General features: G+C 41.9%; 1 protein-coding gene across 2 annotated transcripts in view; it reads left to right on the forward strand.

Moving 5' to 3' along the window:
• LOC121869970 overlaps positions 1-22,013 on the forward strand; it is an 88,806-nt gene that overhangs the window by 60,490 nt on the left and 6,303 nt on the right. For both annotated transcript variants that reach the window (XM_042371589.1, XM_042371590.1), the window contains 2 exons: positions 13,298-13,387; positions 18,518-18,727. In XM_042371589.1, coding sequence (XP_042227523.1) covers positions 13,319-13,387; positions 18,518-18,727 — 279 coding nt within the window. In that variant the 5' untranslated portion in view covers positions 13,298-13,318. The remainder of the gene's footprint in view (positions 1-13,297; positions 13,388-18,517; positions 18,728-22,013) is intronic.

Consider the following 22,013-nt stretch of genomic DNA (forward strand, 5'->3'; position numbering starts at 1 on the left):
ACTGGGAGAGTCACTGTCAGGGACCACTTGTCATTTCAGATCTAAAGTGTACACCTCACATCGAATCATCAGCCATGTTTAGTATATCTATTGATGGAGTTTATCATAACTCAGTCAGAACTCTATTGAAAGCTTTCAACTGAGGTATTAATCTTAACACTAAATCCAGGTAAACCGTGCTGACTATCCCAGAGACCAGATCACAACACACGGCCCTCATAATAATAACCTCGTATCACCGCTCGGCTTCGCTCTCCTTACACCGCTAAATCCTGTTCTCCATCTTTAAAAATCACTAAACCTCTGCTAACTTGTCAAGTACGATGAAACAGCATTCTCAGTAATGGACACAAGTCTACATTATGGAATCTTCAAACTACAGTATTGTGAATGGCTACATAATTTTACAGTTAGGGAAGTGAGGGCGGTCGAGTACAGTGCCACCCACACTGCTTCCTTGTGTACTGAAGGTTTGGTCAATAGTCAGCTGCATCTGCACTGCCCCTACCGGCCCCTCATGGTTATGGAACCCACTTTCTTAGTTTCATGAGACGCATTTTATTTATTCCCTAATCCCTGTGCTTTTAATCCTGTGTCGGGTTGGCTTAAAACTGTATATTTCGTCGATTTTATCCTCGCTTTCATTCTAGGATTTAATTGATAAAGTCCCGTGTGTGGCTGTGCTTGTTTGTCCATGTAAAAATTAACTGTTGTTTGATCTTGTGTGTGTGTGTGTGTGCATCTGTGAGCGGGTTGCAAAATGGGTGTGTTATGGTGTGTGAGTATTTGTGTGTGGTGGATGAGTGGATATAACAGTCACTTTCTGTCTTAAGCGTCATTGAATCGCGCTTAGGCATCCAAATTCACCTACAGTAGATGTGAACAGATACCAAACTTTACATAAAGGAAGTGAGGGCGACCGTGTGTAACGCCGGCAAGTTGACACTCGGTATATAGAACCTCAACTCTCCCAAAGATGCGACAGAGGTGTTACAAATACAAACTACAATATAGTTTTAACCAACAGTGTTCATTACGCGTGTTGTGCGTGTTACTGTACCGTTGCTTGGCCGTCACTACACTTGTTAGGTTTGGGTGATTGCAGTTTTGATCAGTTTGAACAAATTCGTAATAACATTGTTTTGTTTTGTTCAATTTATATGAATTCGTCAATTAGGTGATGAAAATGACTTCAAAACGAAGCTGAAGTGAGGTAATAACCCATCCACTATCAGATTACATCATATATGACATTATTAATCGGTCATTATTCATATATTATATAATCGTTAATCGTTAAATCATTATATTAAACAGTTCTGCCGTCACGTGCAGTCCACCAGTGTATAGAGAGGGTCTTATAGCGGTGGTGAGGAAGTGTAGGTGGTGAGGAAGTGTAGGTGGTGAGGAAGTGTAGGTGGTGAGGAAGTGTAGGTGGTGAGGAAGTGTAGGTGGTGAGGAAAATAATGAGTGGTGAGGAAGTGTAGGTGGTGAGGAAGGTGATGAGGAAGGAAAAATTAGGTGGTGAGGAAGATGTAGGTGGTGAGGAATGTAGGTGGTGAGGCGTAGAGTGTTGAGTGTAGGTGGTGAGGAAGTGTAGGTGGTGAGGAAGTGTAGGTGGTGAGGAAGTGTAGGTGGTGAGGAAGCATTGGCAATCGTCACGTCTTACCAGCCAAGAGCTGCCACTTGATTATTTTCTGCCAAAGGGGATATGAGGGCGACTACCTGGAGTATTCAGGACTTCTCAAGTAATGCCCGGCGACCTTTGAAGCCACCGTGAGTTATTGGAGGTGGCAGTGACGTGGTGGTGCTGGGTGCTTCTCTGACTAATGAGATCGTCGGTAGTGTCTGTTAAAATCAACCGCGGGATGACGATGCTGTAAGATGCTGTCACGGGAGAGATGAAGAGTGGTATGATGAAGATGCTGTGTTATGCTGGGCTGTGTTATGCTGGGCTGTGTTATGCTGGGCTGTCTGGTGTGACTGGTGAAATCAGTGTTGGACGCTGTTGTTCTACTCTTATCACGAAATATTGCATTCAGGTAGTAGCTTAGGATAGTTAGTTCTGCCTGTCTGGTGGGAAACTACCCTGAGAGACCATGTGGTTTGTTATAATGTATACTAACTTGGAAAACCTGCTCGATCCTCTTGTCTACCGAGATGCTACACTGGGGAAAACTCTAGCTGGTGAGACAATACTTTGAAACCTTCCTTCTATTCACTCCTCACTGCTGTCAGGTGAGATGATGCCAGGGAGGACCATCTGGGTGGTAGAATACTAATCTCTGTTTTTGGAGAGATACTTCCTGATAGAAACTATATATAGTGAGATATTACATTGAAACACAAGTGGCGCCTTCCCCCCCCCACCCCACTCTTGCCAAATACCAAAGATACTTGAAGCAGTGCGTTGTGAGGTAATGGAGAGTAAGTGACCCAAACAAATCTCTCTGTAGCGGTAAGGATGAGCCCCCTGCCTAGATCCCCTCGTCGGCCCACATATCCAGACCAATGTACAATACTGGAAATTTTCTACCTATTGTTATCGAGTGTGTTTTGTTTTGTTTTCTGCATCAAATCGAGGAGGTTAAATGCCCCCAGCGCCACACCCAGCCCACAGTGCCCCAACCCATACCTAGCCCATAGTCTCCCAACCCATACCCAGCCTACAGATGATAGCAGCATTCTTCCTGGGAGCTCACATCCCATACATAAGTGATTACCAACTGTTTAATGTCCTCTTGGTCACACACACACACACACACACACACACACACACACACACAGGTCTGGGTCCTCTCTGGCCTTACGAGCAACATGGTCATAGTTTTTAAGGCCAAAGTTATTAGCTGTCATCTTCATAACTCACAAGGTAATTACAGTTGGGAAGTACCAGTCAGATGGAAGGAGGAGGAGGAGGAGGAGGAGGAAGTGTTGAGGAAGTAAATGAGGGAGGATGTGAGGCAGTGAGAGAGAGCGGGAGGATGCAAGGTGAAGTTGAAGGATGGAAGGGAGAGGTTAAGGGAGAGAGGGAGGAAGGGAGGGGTCGTTATAAACTCCCCCGAAGAACAATAGAAGAAAAATTTTAATGAAAGGAAATAAAAGCAGAAGAGGGTAATTCCTGGGGGTACATTTAAGACATAATAGATAACAATAAATCACAAAATAACAAAAATGTGTGCATGAGAAAGGTAGAATACTGTCTAGTTTATGTCTCATTATGTAGTGTTAGTTATGAAGGGAAGGTTGTCTGTATTGACGTTTAGGACAACATTATTCATGAAGAGAATTCTACAAATATAATCCTATGTCAACTGTTTTCATTTTATAATTATAATTGTATGTGAAGTATTTATCTGTCATATTTGTTATATGAGCATCAATTTGTGTATCGTTATTGTCCATGTGTAATGAATTAGGCAAAATAACCGTGTGTGTGTGTGTGTGTGTGTGTGTGTGTGTGTGTGTGTGTGTACAGTAAAGCATCACAGAACATCCCCTGATGGGTGAAATGACCATGAGTGGTGGTTGTGTCTGGTCGGTTGTAAACAATGGCTTAAAACGTTCATGTGTCCTCTTCACAGGCCGTCACAGAGGGGGGGGGGGGGTCAAATGAACCTCTCCCCTGCATTTGTCTTTGAAATTAAAATTTAAGTCTTAAATTTTCGCTAAAATGCGCCATTGGAAGCCTGGATGAACGGTTTGTCTAGGCTTCCAGGCATTCATGAGGTTTTTTCTTCATGTTTTTTATACTCAAGATAGGTGGCGGGGAAATTTGGCAGCTCTCCTCATTGACAATGGTTTCCTGCCCAAGACTCTGCCCACGTAAAATTATTAATGGACTAGTGTAAAATCTAACCTCGTTACGTCCCTGGAGGCTACAGCTCGGAAACCAGGTTTTCATCAACCAGTGATGTGTATATGCCGGGTAGACCAAACTACATTAACGTCTGGGTGTTTATTATATTTTTCTGTCTCTATCTTTTTAAATAAATTGGCAATATGAATTTTTAGTGTTGGTGTTATTTTACAAAAAAATTTACTCCAAGTAGCAGTATTTTAGGAAAAAATTTTAAAGCATATTATTCCAGAAGCGTAACTTGACAGTCATAAGCTTATACGCAGCTGGGTATAGTGGTTTGTGTGTTGGTCCATTTCACTAGACCACCTTCTGTCTGCCGTACTTCATGTCGTGACGTAACGAAGGTCATGTCACAAAATTTCCGGGGTGTGAGGGGGTGGTGGGGGGGGACACTTGCAGCGCCTCCCCTTACCTTGTACGGGGTCGTTACACTCGCTGTTTTACTGTGTGTAGACGACATACGTGTTGGACGATCACCCCAAAATCCGCCTCTGAAACGGAAAAACAATCCTCTTGAAAATCGTGGAGACGGGCCTGCTTCATCGTCCTCGTCCCCTACACCCGTCTTCCTTCTTTGCTTAGATGTTCAAGCTTCGCTGATCACATGACTGCATCTGACGGATTCAGGAGCATTGGGCTCATGTGCTCAGCAGAGCGTCAGGTGCTCAGCAGGGTGGGCCGCGTGCTCAGCAGGGGGTGGAGCGCGTGATGGTTCTTGTCAGTAATCCCAGGAAATATTGTTGTTGTATAGAAAATAAACTTTGTAAACAGGCTGATGCATATTAGAACAAGGTGGCTGACATGCAGATAATTTATAGAAGTAATGTTAGAAAAGATACTGGCCAATTATAAAACACTGTTATATAATTTTAGGGCTGATTTGAGTATTTTACATTAATTGTGTAATTCATAAGTGCCATAATTTTTGTTTGCGGTTAATAACTAGTGCTGGTGATTCCATTTTTCCCCGAGTGAATTTAAACTCTGGAAATATATCATGTTTGGTGTCTTGCATATCATGTGTGTGTGACACCTGGATCAATATTTACGTACCAAAATATACTTCCTGTGTATTAAAGGAAACATTATAACTATCTGAAATGTGTTGGTGATATTTTCCGTATGAATCAACTATACCTCCTATTTTGCTTTCAATTCTAGTGTTCATAGGAAGTATATTTACCTCAGTAATTACTTCCTGTGTGACCTGGCGTATAGTGTCATACGTTTTGTTCAGTAACTCCCATCACAGTATAGTAATTATTCACGAGTATTTCTGACATTCAAATTTCTGGTCTGCAATATTGTTTTTCTTGTAAAAGGTCTGTGGCTGGCTCACACACACACACACACACACACACACACACACACACACACACACACGCACACACACACACATGCGTACTACCAAAGTCACCTCTTATTGAATGAGTACATTTGGACCTTCAATTCGGGGAAGTTGATAAGCTGCCAATTAATCCATCAATCAACGTAGGCAATGTGATTCCCGATATACAGGGTTGGGATAATCTAGTTAGCGAGGAACAACGTCTCGGGTCAGGGTCTGTAGTCCTGTACACGTACTATTGAAATTGATGTTTCGTATACAACTGTAGATCCATAAATAAGCACAGGAATAGATTACAAGTACAGCTTCACTACACGGTATAGAACACAGCTTGGAGGACCTGTGTAAGTTATTAGATTGGTTTAAAGACGAAGTATAGGTAAAGATATTTTAAATTTATAATACGACATAAACATTACTCAACATAAGTATTTGTTAGGACATCACATCATCAAATTTATATGAAGAGAAGAAGACAAATTTAGTTTACTCGTTAAAACTGTTGGTTATGACTCACAAGCTGTTAGGTAGTGTTTTTGAGAATTACTTTTCCTTTTTGTGTGTGTGTGACGGAAGTGAGTCTCTCTCTCTGCCCAATAAAGTCAATTCAACTTCAGGCCTGACGTGCTCTGACTGTGCCTCAGCCTTCCTGTCGATCTAACTATATCTGATTGACGTATATAATTAACCCCATCATATAATACGCATATATACTACTTTTGTATATATATATATATATATATATATATATATATCCCTGGTATCATGATATATTCAATAAATTTCACACAAGGAAACATTAAAACTGTAATGTATAAGATTATGTCTCTATGCCAGGAGGATGTTTTCAAGATGATTAATTGGAGTCGCCAAAATCAGTAAGAAGCGTGAGAGTCATTGCGAGTGGCCGACCATTCTACTGTTACCAGGATTTAGAAGTTCATCGCTCGGGAGGAAAGAAGTTGTTGGTCGTTGCTGTTATTCATTGTTCACCGCGTTATTTACTTTTTTAATATACGGCTGTTGTATCTTATATTGTTGCTCAGCTCACACCCCTTCTCTTCATAACTCGGCTGGGAGAGGTTTAGGAAGTTATTTATCACTTAGTCTAGGTTAACTGATGTATCCTTGGTCCTAGTACACTCTGTGGTCTCTACTTAGATTTACAGGAGTGGACTGTGTGGTTTGAGAATTAGATGCGCTTAGTTTGTTATCCACCTTAGTGTTTTGTTCTGTTTAACTTGAATTTTGTAAAGGGGAGTTCTTCTTTGTAAGTGAAGTGGCCTGGGGGGCATTCAAGAACTGGCTTAACTAATATAACGGAAACTTGGTCTTTCTAGCTAACTTTTTTGTCTGCTAAGTTTGGTAACTCCTCTGGCTGTCGGATGGAATTTTGTCAAGTTGTTGTACAGTATAATGCCAACCCATTCAGCTTCCGCTTCCTGGGTATTTCAGCAACAAGACTCTCTCACAATAAGCGGTGTCGTATTTCTTAATGCAATTGGTGCGACCTGAATTTTATTTTATTAATCTTGTATTCTATTTCTTTCAAAGTCATTGTAAGCCTCAATCACTTGTGTGGTTCACCTGGCCATCGTTTCCGTTGACTTACCTGTGTATGAAACAATCTGAGTATCGTCGTCGGTGTGTGTATATTGTATTGCTACCCTGGAACTTGGCTGGGCCTGTAAGACTAACCCTTCACTACAGGGACGGTTCTTTTGATGTTTTATTTGGTCAACGTCAGGCGATTTTATTCAGCTCAGAGGTGATCCCGTGTACGAGGGGTTAAAGGGTAGGTTTTCTTTAGCTTGCACTACTTCGTTGCACCATTCCTCCCAGTGTAGGTCGGTTGATGCTTTTCTTCTAAACTCTTCTTTTAAGAGTTCCCACTTAGCGTTCTTAGAATTCGTTTTGGGTCAGACTTGCAATTGTATAAGAGATGCAGAGAACTTCACCACAGAAGGACGGTGATCCCTGGTAGTGGTTGTGCCGGGTTGAATAATGTTCACTGTTCACCCCGTCGTACACACCTCATATAGGTCAGGTGTATACGCTTACAAATTTCATCGAGTAAGTCATTATTAGGGAAGACTTATTCCTTCAGACATTACTGGAGTTTTCATGCCCTAGTTCTTGTATTTAGATTACTCTTGAGGTGAAGTTGCCGGCTCCTACGAGGGTGAATGATAATGTTGTCGCCTTAATAACAGAGCATCGGGTACCTCCACTCCAGTATATTGTTCTCTGTAATTCTTAATTATCCCAAATTTTGTGTTTAACAGAGTTTGACAACATGGGAATAATGTCCTCTCTTTCGACCAGATTTGTTTACTCAGAAAAGTTTTTATTATGGAAAGTATAATTTTATTGTTGTTTGATGTCCCATGACCGTTCAGGAGAGTTGCGTCAGAGATCCAGCCGGAAGTAAGATTTTTGTGTTCTTTATTTAGTTCCCGAAGGGTTTTGAGAGCCCTTAGAACGACCTTGTTTGTCTGTGTCTCCTCACCACCGCCATTAATGTAAGGAAGCATATCTCAGCACTATCTGCACCAGATCTGACCAAACACCATGGATGAATTAAGTTGGGCACACATGGGAGGTGAGGACTGTAACGAGAGTGAATCATTAGTGACATTCTGCCATCCATAATGCGTGAAAAAGAGAACGCGAGAGCTGCCAACTTGGCTGGCTGAAGAGGAAACTCGAAAAATTCAGAATTGATGTTCCGTCACTTTTAGAAGTGTAGTCTCCCTGTCGCATAATCTTATACAGATGAATTCGGCGCAAATATGTTTATTACGTCACAATAGTTATTTCTAGATACACGTCTTACAAATACAGATAAATTCAAGTGTATTACATTTTACCTGAACTGTACATCGAATACACCCAGCACAGATACTGTATATAAACAAGAAACTCATATACTGAACTAAATGGTTACCTCAGAGTAGCGTGACTTATTTACATAGAGTTCTAAAAAAAATTTACCCTACCACCCATGATAAAATTACCGATGGTCCAATTAAAAAATTCTAACCTAACAACTTTGGTTAGATTTGGTGACATTGTTTTGTACATTTTAGGTCCAAAACCTTGAGTCGACTCGGTAGGCCTACCCAACAGGTGCTATTTTCCTGTTCCGTGACTGCTACCACCATTTCAAGTAAAACTGATAATCCAGTAGGACTATCTTATATATTTTGTATTGTTTGAGGACACTACAATAAGGCATAGGATTAAAAACTATATCATATGTTATACCGAGGACGATGGCATAACATTCATTCCTCCGACTGACTGCTAAAAGGTGCATCAATTCGTGAGGAAATTAATTCATGTTGTGTTTACTGTTTTCTGAGTTCCACGTGAAGAAGCCGAGACAAATGGTGAGCACCGGGAATAAGCCCTGGTATTGAGTGCATTGTCTTCAGTATTTACCTCCTCGGGGAAACCTTTTGACCTTAAATACTGTGGTATTCCTGTTACCCTTATGACAGATACTTCAGTCAGGATATAATTGTCATTACCTCAGAGCTAATATGCCTCCGGGCTTAAACTAACCTCCACCCACTCACCCGTCATCCCCTACCCCACTCACCTGTTACCCCCTACCCCACTCACCTGTCACCCCCTACCCCACTCACCTGTCACCCCTCACCCCACTCACCTGTCACCCCCTACCCCACTTACCTGTCACCCCCTACCCCTCACCTGTCATGATCTATCTCCATATGGACAATCAGAGTTTGCCCTGATGAACAAACAAACAAACAACCTACCAATACATTATCTCACCCTTGTTTACATCAGCTGTTTGTTTACTGTAGAGTGTAGGTATGACTATAACAGAGATTGACAACACCAACTACTCGTCCGTCCAGGTGACTGAGTAATGATGCCAACTGGGAAAACGCCCTTCATCACAGACCGGACATGGGGTCGATAATTGGGTAGTCGAAGCTGCAAATGTCTGGCTTTGTGGTATTATGAAGGAGGAAATTACAGTTTGTAGAGGGAGAAAGAGAGAGAGAGAGATAAGTAAGGAAAAGAAGTGAAGAGGAGATGGTAAGGAAATTGTGTTAAACTGGGGATATTTTCTTGGTGATGTACAAATTATATGAGGAAGGTGTGTGTGTGTGTGTGTGTGTGTGTGTGTGTGTGTGTGTGTGTGTGTGTGTGTGTGTGTGTGTGTGTGTGTGTGTGTGTGTGTGTGTGTGTGTGTGTGTGTGTGTGTGTGTGTGTGTGTGTGTGTGTGTGTGTGTGTGTGTGCAGAGTAGTGGTACATACACAGGTCAATTATAAACTCTGATAATATTCACCATCAACAGGACAACGACACAATGGCAGTAGTTAACAGACGAGATAAATTTAGATCAAAGAGAGACTAATAAGCAGCTCCACTGTACAAAGATAAATAAACATAAATACATAGAACTTGAATTATGGAAACCCTGTCGGAGTTAAGTTTAGTCAAAGTGAACCACGTCAAACTATAATGTTGAACTGGGATCAGATAAGTTCAATTAGAGTTATTTAAAACCCAGAAAGATATATATATAGATGAAATAGAGCTATAGAGAGTTAAGTAAGAGTTATATAGACACAGGGCAAGCTATACTAAGTTGATTTAAGTTCTTTAGTACCTGGCAGATGAGTATAGAGCCCAAGTGAAGTAGCTTTTATGGAGAGTCAGGCAGAGTTATAGGGACTGAAGCCTGGCTGGAGGTCATGATGATCGTGACCTACAGCGTGATCGTGTGTGAGTGGACTTAGCGTGTTTACCTACTTCCTTCGACCACCCACAGCCTCCTCCCCCACTGCCTTCTGCTGCCTCCACCACCTTCTGCTGCCTCCACCACCTTCTGCTGCCTCCTCTACCCATTGCTGCCTCCACCACCTTCTGCTGCCTCCTCTATCCTGCTGCCTCCCCACCTTCTGCCTCCTCTACCCTGCTGCCTCCACCACCTTCTGCTGCCTCCTCCCCTGCTGCCTCCCACCTTCTGCTCCACCACCTTCTGCTGCCTCTACCTTCTGCTGTCTCCACCTTCTGCCTCTCCCTCTACCTGCCTCCACCACATTCTGCTCCACCACCTTCTGCTGCCTCCTCTACCCTGCCTCCACCACCTTCTGTGCCTCCACCACCTTCTGCTGCCTCCTCTACCCACTGCTGCCTCCACCACACTCTGGCCTACCACCTTCTGCTGCCTCCACCCACTGCTGTCTCCACCACCTTCTGCTGTCTCCACCACCTTCTGCTGCCTCCTCTACCCACTGCTGCCTCCACTACCTGTATATTCCTACAATATCCCTGAACTTCCCTCTTATCTGCCCCCTCCTTCTCTGCCATAATCTCTTTCCTTCCTTCTTCCTCACCAATCTCCTCACAACATTCTTTAATTTCTTCCCCCTTGCACTATAAATCCTCTTGTTCTATCCCTCACTCACCTCCTCACCTCTATGTCCCTTGCCCCTTACCTCCTTACTCCCCACCCTCCCCACCTCCCCCACCCCTTACTCCCCCACCCTTACTCCCTCTCCCCTTACCCCTCACCCCCTCGCTCCTCACCACTCACCCCTCCACACCCGAAATATTTCCAGACAAATTAGTCAACTTTCAGCACTCATTAAACTATAATGGAAAAGTTTAAGGTCTCGTAAGTATATTACTAATGGCGTCTTCAGAGTTTTATGATGACACGTGTTTTTCCCGTGAGTCTTATACGGCATTTATATATTTGTTTATACTTGTATGTCATTTATATTTTCGTCCCTCATGAAGGCAATATCTTGGTGACTATTCAGATTTTCTTAGGTTGACTGGTAAAATATCTGTCAACATAAACGATGAAGTAATGAATGGTTTGCTTAGTGTATGTCATCCGCGGGGTTTGGTGCAGATATGAATAAGATGTGATGTATATAATGGGGAGAGAAACGCAGGCAGACACACGTATTCAACCTCTCAAACTCCTCCCGAGGCGAGTTATTGATTGGTCTTATATATCTGACTTCTTGTTGATAACGACGCTGGATTAGTATACTGGAGGCATTACATTATTTATTTTTTTACAAACTTCCCTTCGCGTATTTGCTACACATTGTAAATGAAAACTACATCGTGAGTTTTTTTTTTAACAGAAAAATACACCAAAAGTTAGCTTATAAGAATTTGTTTGTTTTTTTTTACCAAAGACGTAATGTTGAAATTTATTGACGTAATTACAGTAAATATTAAAGGACCTGAGAAAAATATCCTTTTTAACCTGGGTAATTTGTTTTAATTGTTTGCATTCAACTTTTTTTTATTTGGAAAGATATGTGCTGTAACCTGATTATATACAGTACCTCCACTTTTTATATACTTCAACATATGTTTCTGAAGTAATAAAATTCAATTTTATAAATAAACCTCCACCATGCACGGTCTGACACGAAAAGCTGAAAATGTCTGTCATGGCTGATGTGTTTTACTTTCTTATTGGTTTTCTTTTGTTCCGTTGTTCTCCGTGTGGTATTTACGTCTGTGTGTACCATTGTTAGCTGGGTGTCTGACCTATGTGTTCTCTGCATTGCGGTGGTTTGTCTTTTTGGGGTGCACTTCGCGAGTATCAGCGCGTGTTTAGAGAGCGTGGAATAGCCACTTGCCGCATGCATTCAGTAGACTTTGTGGTGGGGACTGGTAGGGTCGCGGTTTACATTGCTCTTGTTGTGGTTGAAGTATTGATTGTGTCTTGGGGGAATTAGGGCCGACACGCGTCACACTTACTGTACTTTACTGCCATTGAGAACCTTACCAAACCTCTCCGTAGGAGGTCATCAGACTGTGGAAGGAAGAGTATTATTATCATTATTGAATTCGTAACCTAACCTACTCTTGATTATACAGATAGGAAAATATTGACGTACTATTACAAGCATGAACACCAAACGTATAGAAAAATAACAAAGGAAAACTTACAACCGAGTAAGATTGTAACCATTCTTGAAGAAACAAAAATCTTGAATATCAACTAAGATTAAAGATTTGGGGACTGACAACTGTACAAACAAGACACAACGCGGCAAATCTCGTAAAGACATTTGAAATTCTAAACAGGATGGGAAACGTTAACCCGGACATATGTTGTACAAGGAATCATAAATTTAAGGTACCCAAGTAATGGACAATGTAAGAGAGTTCTTTACCTCAGGGCCGGATTCGGGAGTGGGCAAAGTGGGCAGCTGCCCAGGGGCCTCCACTATCTGGGGGCCTCCACATATTACATCTGACCTTGGACTTAAAGAAGCCTATACATGCATTCTTGGACAGAACCATTATTTGAGTAGAGGTTTATCTGATTATTAATGCAAAGAATCATCTCTCTGTAATAACTAATAATATATCCTTTTCTGTGAAGTCTCTTGAAAATTTTTGACATGTGCGGTAGCAGCTATATCAGGGCTGGTCGACTTGAAACCACATGAATGACTCCAGCATGTCTCACTTTTGTGTGTGTGTGTGTGTTGGGAATTTGTACACTATCAATAAATATACAGTTAATTAAAAAAAATTCAATGTTTTAATTTCCCCAATATAACTGCATATGGCTTCAAAATTCTCGAAAGAAGTGTTCAAATTTTAAAAATTTCCCGGGGGCTTACAGCTCCCCCCGGGACTCCCAGATGTTTAGGCTCGCTTCACCACCCTCTTGGGTAGTTATAATGGGGGGCCTCCACAAAGAGGCTGCCCATGGGCCTCCACAGGTCTAAATCTGGCACTGCTTTACCTTGAGAGTAATATATTTGTGGAAGAATGTATCTACGGAAGAATAAAATCAATGTAACGCTGACATTTGAAATAACTATAGACGAAATCATCAGGATAATGGGATATCCTTAACAAATAGACCGTGTATCATTCCTCAGTCAGGTAGAGGCGAGTGACGTCGGATTGGTTCGTCCTTAGCTCCCTCCCTCCCTCCTTCCCCCCTCAATAATATTAACCTGCTTCTCTCCATCGGGCGGTAGTTACACTGTGTTCATGGTGGTTCCTTCTGGCTTCTCTCCCTCATCTTAATAACCCGCGTCTTTTCCTCCGTCAGTTGGTGGTTGGAGTCATTGTGATGGCGGCAGCGGTGACGGAAGCCTCTCTCAAGCCCCGCCAGCTACAGGTGACCAGACTGCGTAGGGAGGTAAGTAGATTGACCTGGTTATATGAATATGTATAGTATCATAGGCCATACAAACACAAGGTTACACAAATACACATGCATACACAGAGAAGGATGGCTGACACATACAAAGGCAAACACACACACAGTCGTGTATTTATACAAATATACGAGTTTTCTTTGTATGTGGACACGGGTATTCAGGTGTTTCGAAATACGAATGTGAAAGCACATCATTAAATCAGCAGCGCTCGTCGGCAATAATCGGGCACAGTACTGCTTTACTCTTGGTCTTATCAACTCTAACCGTTATATACAAGAATAAAAGTAATAAACCATTTGGCTTCAGTAGAAAATTTTAAAACCACATAAGTACGGGCTGCCCTCTGCTGAAGTCACCTGACGTTAGCCAAATAAAATATTACAACTGGTGTCCCCGTAGTGAAGGTGTTAGGGGAAACAGTCTACTAACATATTGAACTAAAGTATCCTTGCATTATACATTATATTTATTTATTTATGTATTTATAAGCGATTAAAAACAAATATTTCGGCAGCATTTTACCCGCAAAATCTTATAAAATTGGCTTATGTTTGTCAAAGTGCTCATTTGCATAAGTCCAAGACGGCGGCCACATTGGAGAATCCTCTGGGACACAGGACAGCCAAGTGATCCCATGTCTTTACCGGGTACAAGATCACCTGGTTAAAAGAAGAGCTGGGTACAGTATAAGCTGGGCACAGTATCGGCTGGGTATAATATCAGTAGGGTACAGTATCGGCTGGGTACAGTATAAGATGGGTACTTATGGATGATACAGGAGGAAAACACCACCAGTCGGTATTTTTCATTTGATAGAAAAAAGATTGTTAGTCATGATATAGTGTGTTGTGGTGTGATGGTGTGTTGTAGTGGTGGTGTGTTGTGATGTGTTTTGATGGTGTGCTGTGATGGTGTGTAGTGGTGTGTTGTAGAAGTGTATAGTAGTGGTATGGTGCCTGTGTACAGTACAGTACACACGTCTCGTTTCCACCAACTCACCCTTCCTCTTCCTTTCCTTTATACTTGCTATCCTTCCTTCTCCCTTCCCTTTCATCCATATTCGTCATCGTTTCTCCCTCCTATCATCCATACTTGATATCTACTCTACCTCCTCTTCCCCAAACTGGTCATCCTCCCCCAAACTGGTCATCCTCCCTCCCTCTCCTCTGTAAACATAGACGGCTGATAGGGAGAGAGTGGAGGAACTTATCGAGGGGTCACATGCTGTAGTTTGTGACATATGATTCATCTATTTGTTCGTTGTATTTTTTTACAACTGGTGAATGGCTTTTGCTCGTCATTAAAACACAACCTCATTAGTGTTTCAATAGAAGGTCATAAAACAAACGCCATCATAAAAAAGAATAATTGAAGGACAGTTTTGTTGGGTGTTGTTCCAGGCAGTAATTATTGTTATTGAGGTCGACTGCCTATCGTATGTAAACTATTAGCTAATGACTGGCAATATCAGTAATTTAGAACATTTATCTAATTTATTTGTATAGGTATTCCCTCAACTGCAGAAAGATTATTTTGTTTCTAAATTTAATGTTATAAATACTGTATGAAGGGTACTTGTGTTTATGGAGTTTATTAACTGATTACCAATTGTTGTTATAACCGATCTATATCTTACAATAGAAGCTTGATTACTTGCTGTGTTTCCTCATGTGTGACGCCATACCTTACCTAGACGTTATTCCCTGTCGTGACGTTCTACCTTACCTTGACCTTTAATATTTCCGTCACTTCATACTTTTTACGTTAATTTTTATGTACTTTTGATGTTGTGTTTTACGTAATATTTTTTGTCCGCTAGACTTTTGTGGTCTTAACTTGTTGTTACATCATTCGTGTGTAAAGTAAAAGTTATACCCAAGGCAATATACATATATGCAGTAAAGGATGTACTGTACAACTCAAGCAAAAGAAAATTGTCTTGAGTGTCATTCTCTGGTGTTCGATGACTTCCAATAGCATCATATATAGTTATAAACGTTTCTTTTTACTCTTTTTAACTGATGTCCTCATTAATGCCTGGCCGTATAGGAGAATGTAAAAAAAGAGTGGAATAGTTAAGAGTTTTATAGCTTGAGAGTCTTTTAAATGGCAGAATAATTGCTTTTAATGAGGGTCGTACGCTATAGATCCAAAGTTCAGTAGTGCGGGGAGAGACGCGGCTTCACAACGACCCGGGCTTACGAACAGCCACACTATGTGACTCAATGGCTTCTTGAATACCATATTGCACATCTCCATCGCCCTAGGGTAGACAGGCGACAGACGACCAAGTACTAATCAGTGTTTACGTTAGCTGGTGGTGGATCAACAGCCTAGTGTCATCGTCATAAGGCGGCAAAAAGAGACCCCACCTAACCTAAATGACCCGGATTCACTGCTCACCACTTGTATACGGGGCTGTTCATAGGCCTTACAGGAGAGACTAAGTAGGCCTACATGAATTCGGGTTTTTTTTTGCAGATTAATACACGATTTCATTGCCACTATATTTGGGGCTTGTGTAGGTGTGTTTGTGTGTGTATGTGGAATAGTTGTGTGGATGTAGGGAAGGAGACAGATGGGTGAGTGTGAACAGGGATATGTGTAATGGTCAGCATGCTCTCCTCGCAAGCGAGTGGACCCGTGTTCGATACCCGGGCTGGGTGAAACAATGGGTAAGTTTCTTTGTGCCATTTGCCTCTGTCTACCCAGCAGTAATTGGGAACCTGGATGTTAATCGATTTGCGGATCGTGTTCCGGGGTAATGGTTAGCCAGTGCAGTTGGCGAGTTGTCCGGTCTTCTCGGACTATTCCTTGACACTGGGTCATGCAGCTCGTTAACTTAGGGTGTGGTTGTTGTGTTGGCGACAGCTTCTACACCTTAAATAAATTCACGCCTAGGTGGCCCTTGGACCTGCCATCCTCGTTACACGAGGGGCAACCATTATTATATTATAGGTGTGGGTGACCATCCAAGGGTACGTTGTTGTGTGGATGGTTGTGGAGCTTCAGGAAGGTGTGGATGGAGTATTTTCATACATTCTTCTTATGACTCTCTTATCTCATAGATGACTGAGGGTGTGTGCGTGTGTTTGTGTTTGATGATGTGTGGGTGATAAAGGTTTGTATGAGTGATGTGGGCATGTGTGTGGGTGATGTGGGCATAGGTGAGTGATGTGGGCAATGTAGGTGCATGTGGATGATGTTGGTGCCAGTGATGTGGGAGTTCGTGAGGCATGTATAAGCCTCGTTCCTGTACATAGATGGCGTGGGAGCATGTGGGTGGCCTGACCATGCATGGGCGGCTTAAGCATACATGGGCGGCTTAAACATACATGGGCGGCTTAAGCATGCATGGGCGGCTTAAGCATACATGGGCGGCTTAAAGCATGCATGGGCGGCTTAAGCATGCGCAGGTGGTGTAAGCATATGTAGGTGACAAAAAGAGGAGGAGGATTCTAAGTGTTAAGTAAAAATAGGAGGAAGGGGAAAAGATAGAGAGGAAGGAGGAGAAAAGTGAAGGTGGATATTGAGTGAAGAGAAAATGAAAAGAAAGAACGGGAGGATAGAAAAAGAAGGAGGATGAAGGAGAATAAGATGAAGGAGAATAAGATGAAGTAGAGGAAGGAATAAGAGATAAAGAGGGGGAGAATGAAAGAAGAGGAAGGTTAGGGATAAGAGAAATGGAGGCAAGGAAGGTGAGGAAAATGAAGTTACCCTCAAAAGCTGTAATCAACATCTGCTACAATGGAAAGAAGGATTATATTGGTATGGGACAAATTAGAATCAAGAAAAGATTATGTATTATAGGGGAAACTTTATAATTAGAGATGTAGAGAACTGAATGATTATGGTTACTGTTCGGTAGGAGAGAGATGGAGAAGATTGAGGAAGTCGTGTAGAGGGGAAGAGAGGACTAGGAAGGGTAGCGGACCTTTCTGAGAAATTCTTTGTGAGGCAGGGCACAAAAGGGACATATCTGGAATCCCCAATAAAAGTGGATCTGGGTTCGGATTATCAAAGACTCCTACATTATATGTTCCTCTTCCCAAGTGAAGATAAGATAACTTTTTTATATAGTAGTCTCAGTGATAACCGATCATTGTTGTAATTTTATTTTCGTCACGGGTGTGTCAGCAGTTTGTTGCCAAAATTGTTAACTCGTTTTCATTTCTCTTTGTCTTTCTTACCTTATCTGCATACTCTAACCACCTTTCTTTTGCTTTCACTCAAACAGAATTTCATTATTTTTACTTTTTTTATAATTCCACCCCTATATAACATACCTGTTATGTCCAGGGCACAGCCAGAAAGAAACGAGTGAGATTCCAGCCCTTTAAAGATTTTAGGGACATTTAAACTGACCAAAGACCTCAAAAAATAACACTTGATAATCTATCTTCACTTCTTTATTCCTCTTTTGGTATTGGTTAATTGAAAAACCTTATGTACAATTCGTATAAACAGGCATATAGTCACAGCTAAGATTAATACAAAATGGAAATACAATAAGTAAATAAAATGCCAATCACTCCTACCTAATATGGGAATAACCTAACACTGTTTTGGGGGTTTCTTACACTAGCCGACCCCCTCTCTCTCGTGCGTTTTTGTATTTTACATAGTGCAAATCAGAGATATGGAATAACAATAAGAATCCCGGGATTTGAACCAAATTCCCGGGAAAAAAAACATAACCACTTACGCCCGAGATCCCGGGAAGGAAACTCTACTACCTACTGCACAAGGGAAGCCCCACACACTGGTTAAGAAAGAGATAGAGGGTTTAAAGATAAGTATTCACACTGTACTCTCAACATTAGTATAATATACTGTATATAAGATGACCCTCTACTATATTTTAATATCCACTGTGATACTCTAAATATCCTAATGTTTTTCACGATATTTTTAAATTGGCTTAGATTTTAAAATGATGCTTTAAATGCCTTTGTGTTCTTCAAGATGATGTTTTGGTTACGTGAATGTTCTTCAACATGGTGTATTACAAACCATAATGTTCAAGCCAAAATTCTCAATAATTCAGTGCTCTAGAAGTTGATGTTTTTCGTCTAGAGAATGTTCTAAAGTCCTATAACCTTCTACAGGAGGAAGAGGAGAGTTGGATCAGTGGAGAGGAGCTGTACACAGAGGGCAGCAGCGACGACGAGGCAGCACCCGGCCACAGTCGCAGCCCCGCCCACCACCCACACCCCCTCCACAAAGAACAACTCACCGCAGACCAATCCAAGAATTCTTCCACCCATGACTCTCCACCCACTACCCCACCCTCAGCAGCTTCCGAGCCAGCACAACAGGTGAGGGGAATTAGGATGGGGAGAGAAGAGAATTAAACAGAGAGAAACTGAGGAGGTGATAGAGTCCATGATGGGGAGTGAAGGGGCATTGAAAGGTAGAAAGATTAGTAGTTGAAAGATAAGAAAGATTTACTACAGGCATGGGCAACCTTTCCTCAGTCATGGGCTCATCTGCTGAGCACATCATTTATGTCAGCAAGGTTAGAATGAAGCGATTCATACCAAAAATAAATTTTTTTTTTAAATGTAGACTCCATGAAATGGTTCAATTACAGGGACAATCCCAAGAATATTTGAGTTGAGTGCAGAGCCGACACAGCAAACTACAGAGCACAATCCTATGCACCATAGCTGCAAGATATTTGGGGAAATAAATACGGAAATTTTTTTTTAAATTACTGTTAATATTCATAAAACTTTATTGCTACCCTGATGATGTTGATACAAAGAGTGGTTGGTAACTGCTTGCTAATTTCAAGCAATTAAATACCCTATGAAAAGAGGTGTAAATACAGTACAGTACAGGTATAATCAATATTGCCACGACTGTGTACCCTCCACCTACATACAAGGGCATGTGGGAGGACCATGACTTTATGCTTGAAAATTCTCTTGTAAAGAAGCGAGAAGCTGCCTATCAAAACTCATTTATAACCCATACTAGCATTCTGTGGAACTCCTTGCTGCAGAATGCTTTTCTTATGTACTGTATTATGAAAGTGGACATGAGTCCCATAAAACTGACTGAATGTTAAGGGCAGTACAGTACATACTGTATACAATATACAAAATTGGACACCCTGCCTTCTATACACAATGAAACAGCATGGCCTCACTGTTTGTGACTGCCTTTGCTTCTCTTAACTGAATAATATGAGGCCCCCCCCCCCATCTTAAGGTTCATTCAGACCACTCCGGGCAAAACCCGTTTCTTGTTGGAAAGCACTATGTTCGGCCTAGCTCTATACGATGGTAGTTGATAAGATCTCCTTACTACACTGTAAATAAGTTTGAAAGCCCTAGGAAAATAGGGTAGAACATCGATTTGTGGCTGACAGGAAAGTATGGGCTTGGCTTTTGCGTTGTCAGGCGCCCTCGTCCCGTCAGTGAGTGGGTGAGAGGAGTGGGCGGCCAATCGCAGCGGCCGGCCTGAAGCCTCCTCCCCCGTCTCAGCCAATGCCATTAAGCACCTACTATCTACATCACAGCCCCTCAAGCCAATGAGGCAGAATCCCTCTCTTCCTCTCCCTCAGTTCTCTTTTGTTGTGGCCAGATCTACTCTCTGATACTGATTAAAGTAAAAAAAGCCATAAGCGGGTGGGAGTTTTGTTGCTTCAAGTCAACATTGTAACAACCCAATACATTACTTCATGATATACTGCCAGATTCTGGGGTCACTAAGTCTAAGGGGATAACTTAACTCTAATCTTAATTTCTAAGGGTCGCTGCCACCAGACCCCCTCTGGACAGCATGTAGCTCGTTAGGTAGCGTGCAGAGTGGACTAGGCATTGGGTTAGGTTTTCCATTGACCAGATCGATAAGGGTAAAGAAGGGTGAAACCATAACATGTCTTAATTGATTTATTCCTTATAAAACATACTGGTAAAAAACATATACAACCACACTGTGGACCATAACTCCAAGGCCTGTCCCAGGGTATAGCACTGGCGCCTCTAACAACTGCTGTTGTGGTCGGTTACACTCCGACCCGAGGTGGGTTTGGGGTCCTCGGCCCACGAGGTAGAGTAGAGCCGATTAATCATGCCGAATCAGCGCCATCACTCCTATATTGACCACTGCTGGGTATCCACCGGCTCCGAGCGACCGGTGGGTTTCAATTAAGCCCACCCTCGATCTGGAGACAAACGGTGCAGCGTCAGGGGACGCCCTCCCTGGCCATCTTGAGTTTATATACCCCTGAGTTGCCAGTGATCGCTACTCACGCAATGACAATAATCACAACAAACTAACTGTTACTCATTCAAAGATGACCCTCAGTTGACAAAGGTCTGGCGAATTACTAAAGTTGATTTAAACAGACTAATTCAAGGTTGCGTTTGCCAGTAGAGAGTGCAATAAACGTAGTGACAACTGTGTTCGAAGGCGGGACTTACTGGGAGTGATCCTGAGGGTAAAACAGGTGGGAAATACACGTCTCTCCTGAGATTCTACAAGCGCGGTGGATTTGAATATTATGTAGCGTAATATGAATTAAAATGGGTTTTTAGGAATGACAATGATGTGCAGTACAATGACGCACTACATAACATCTGTAAGTACAGTCCTTTATCTTCAAAATGCATCAAAAATGAATGATGTATCTCAAAAAACAACCAAGTTATGCAAATTTGAAGTTGGAAAAACTTTTAATGCGGTTTTCTCAGCTTTAAAAATTTTGCCGCAAATAACCCATACGATGCGGGGCGCCTCATTTAGGTTCCCAATCACAGTTGGGTGATTTGAGGGTACCCCTGGATGCAAACCAGTGACCCTTGGAGCAAGAAGCAGGTGCTATATCAAAAGGGGAGGGGTTCCTAGAAGTTGTGGGTGGGGAAACATGGCAAGCACAGTGAGCCCATCTAGCTGGAGTTGTTTGAGGGGGGAGGGCACTGTCCTCCCCAATTTTTTTTTTTTAAATCTGACCTATATCATGGGTATTTTCAGGCCATTTTGAAGCCATATGCACTAGATATTAGGAGATATTCTGAGGTCAATAGTAATTAATTTTTACTATACAAAAATGCCTGAGTACAATTCTGCATTAAAGATAAAGTATTGGAATTTTCTGGTGAAAGGGGTAAGTCCAGGCACCCATCCCCCCCCCCCCCGATATTACTTCAAATATCTTAGATCTTTGACAAGAGGACTCTTCCGTGAATAGATTGATAACCAAACTTGTCTAATTTTTCCCTATGTTTTCTTATTTGTTAAAAAAAAAGGACTTGTCTAACTCCCTTTGTAATTCTAAACCATCTGCTAAATTGATTCTGCAGCTCCCTGGTGCCAGTAAATGTTCTTTTAATTGTGACACCTCCATCAAAAGCTTTCTCATAAGCATTCTCAGACCAAAAGAAATCTTCCCTAGTGACTCATCCATTTTATCTTTAAACTAACACAGTACAGGTGCTCTAGTTCTAGACTGAATGCACTGTAAGGCATCTGGTCATTTAGGTAACAGTATGATTATTGATTCTTTGAAATGATTAAAATATTCTTCCTTGTAGTAAATAGTATCATGAAATCAGACATTTAATTCCTTTTTGCCCATTTGTTTTTAAAATTCAT

This window comes from Homarus americanus, unplaced genomic scaffold (genome assembly GCF_018991925.1).
Source record: "Homarus americanus isolate GMGI-L3 unplaced genomic scaffold, GMGI_Hamer_2.0 scaffold14467, whole genome shotgun sequence".
In the NCBI taxonomy this organism is placed as follows: Eukaryota; Metazoa; Arthropoda; class Malacostraca; order Decapoda; family Nephropidae; genus Homarus; species Homarus americanus.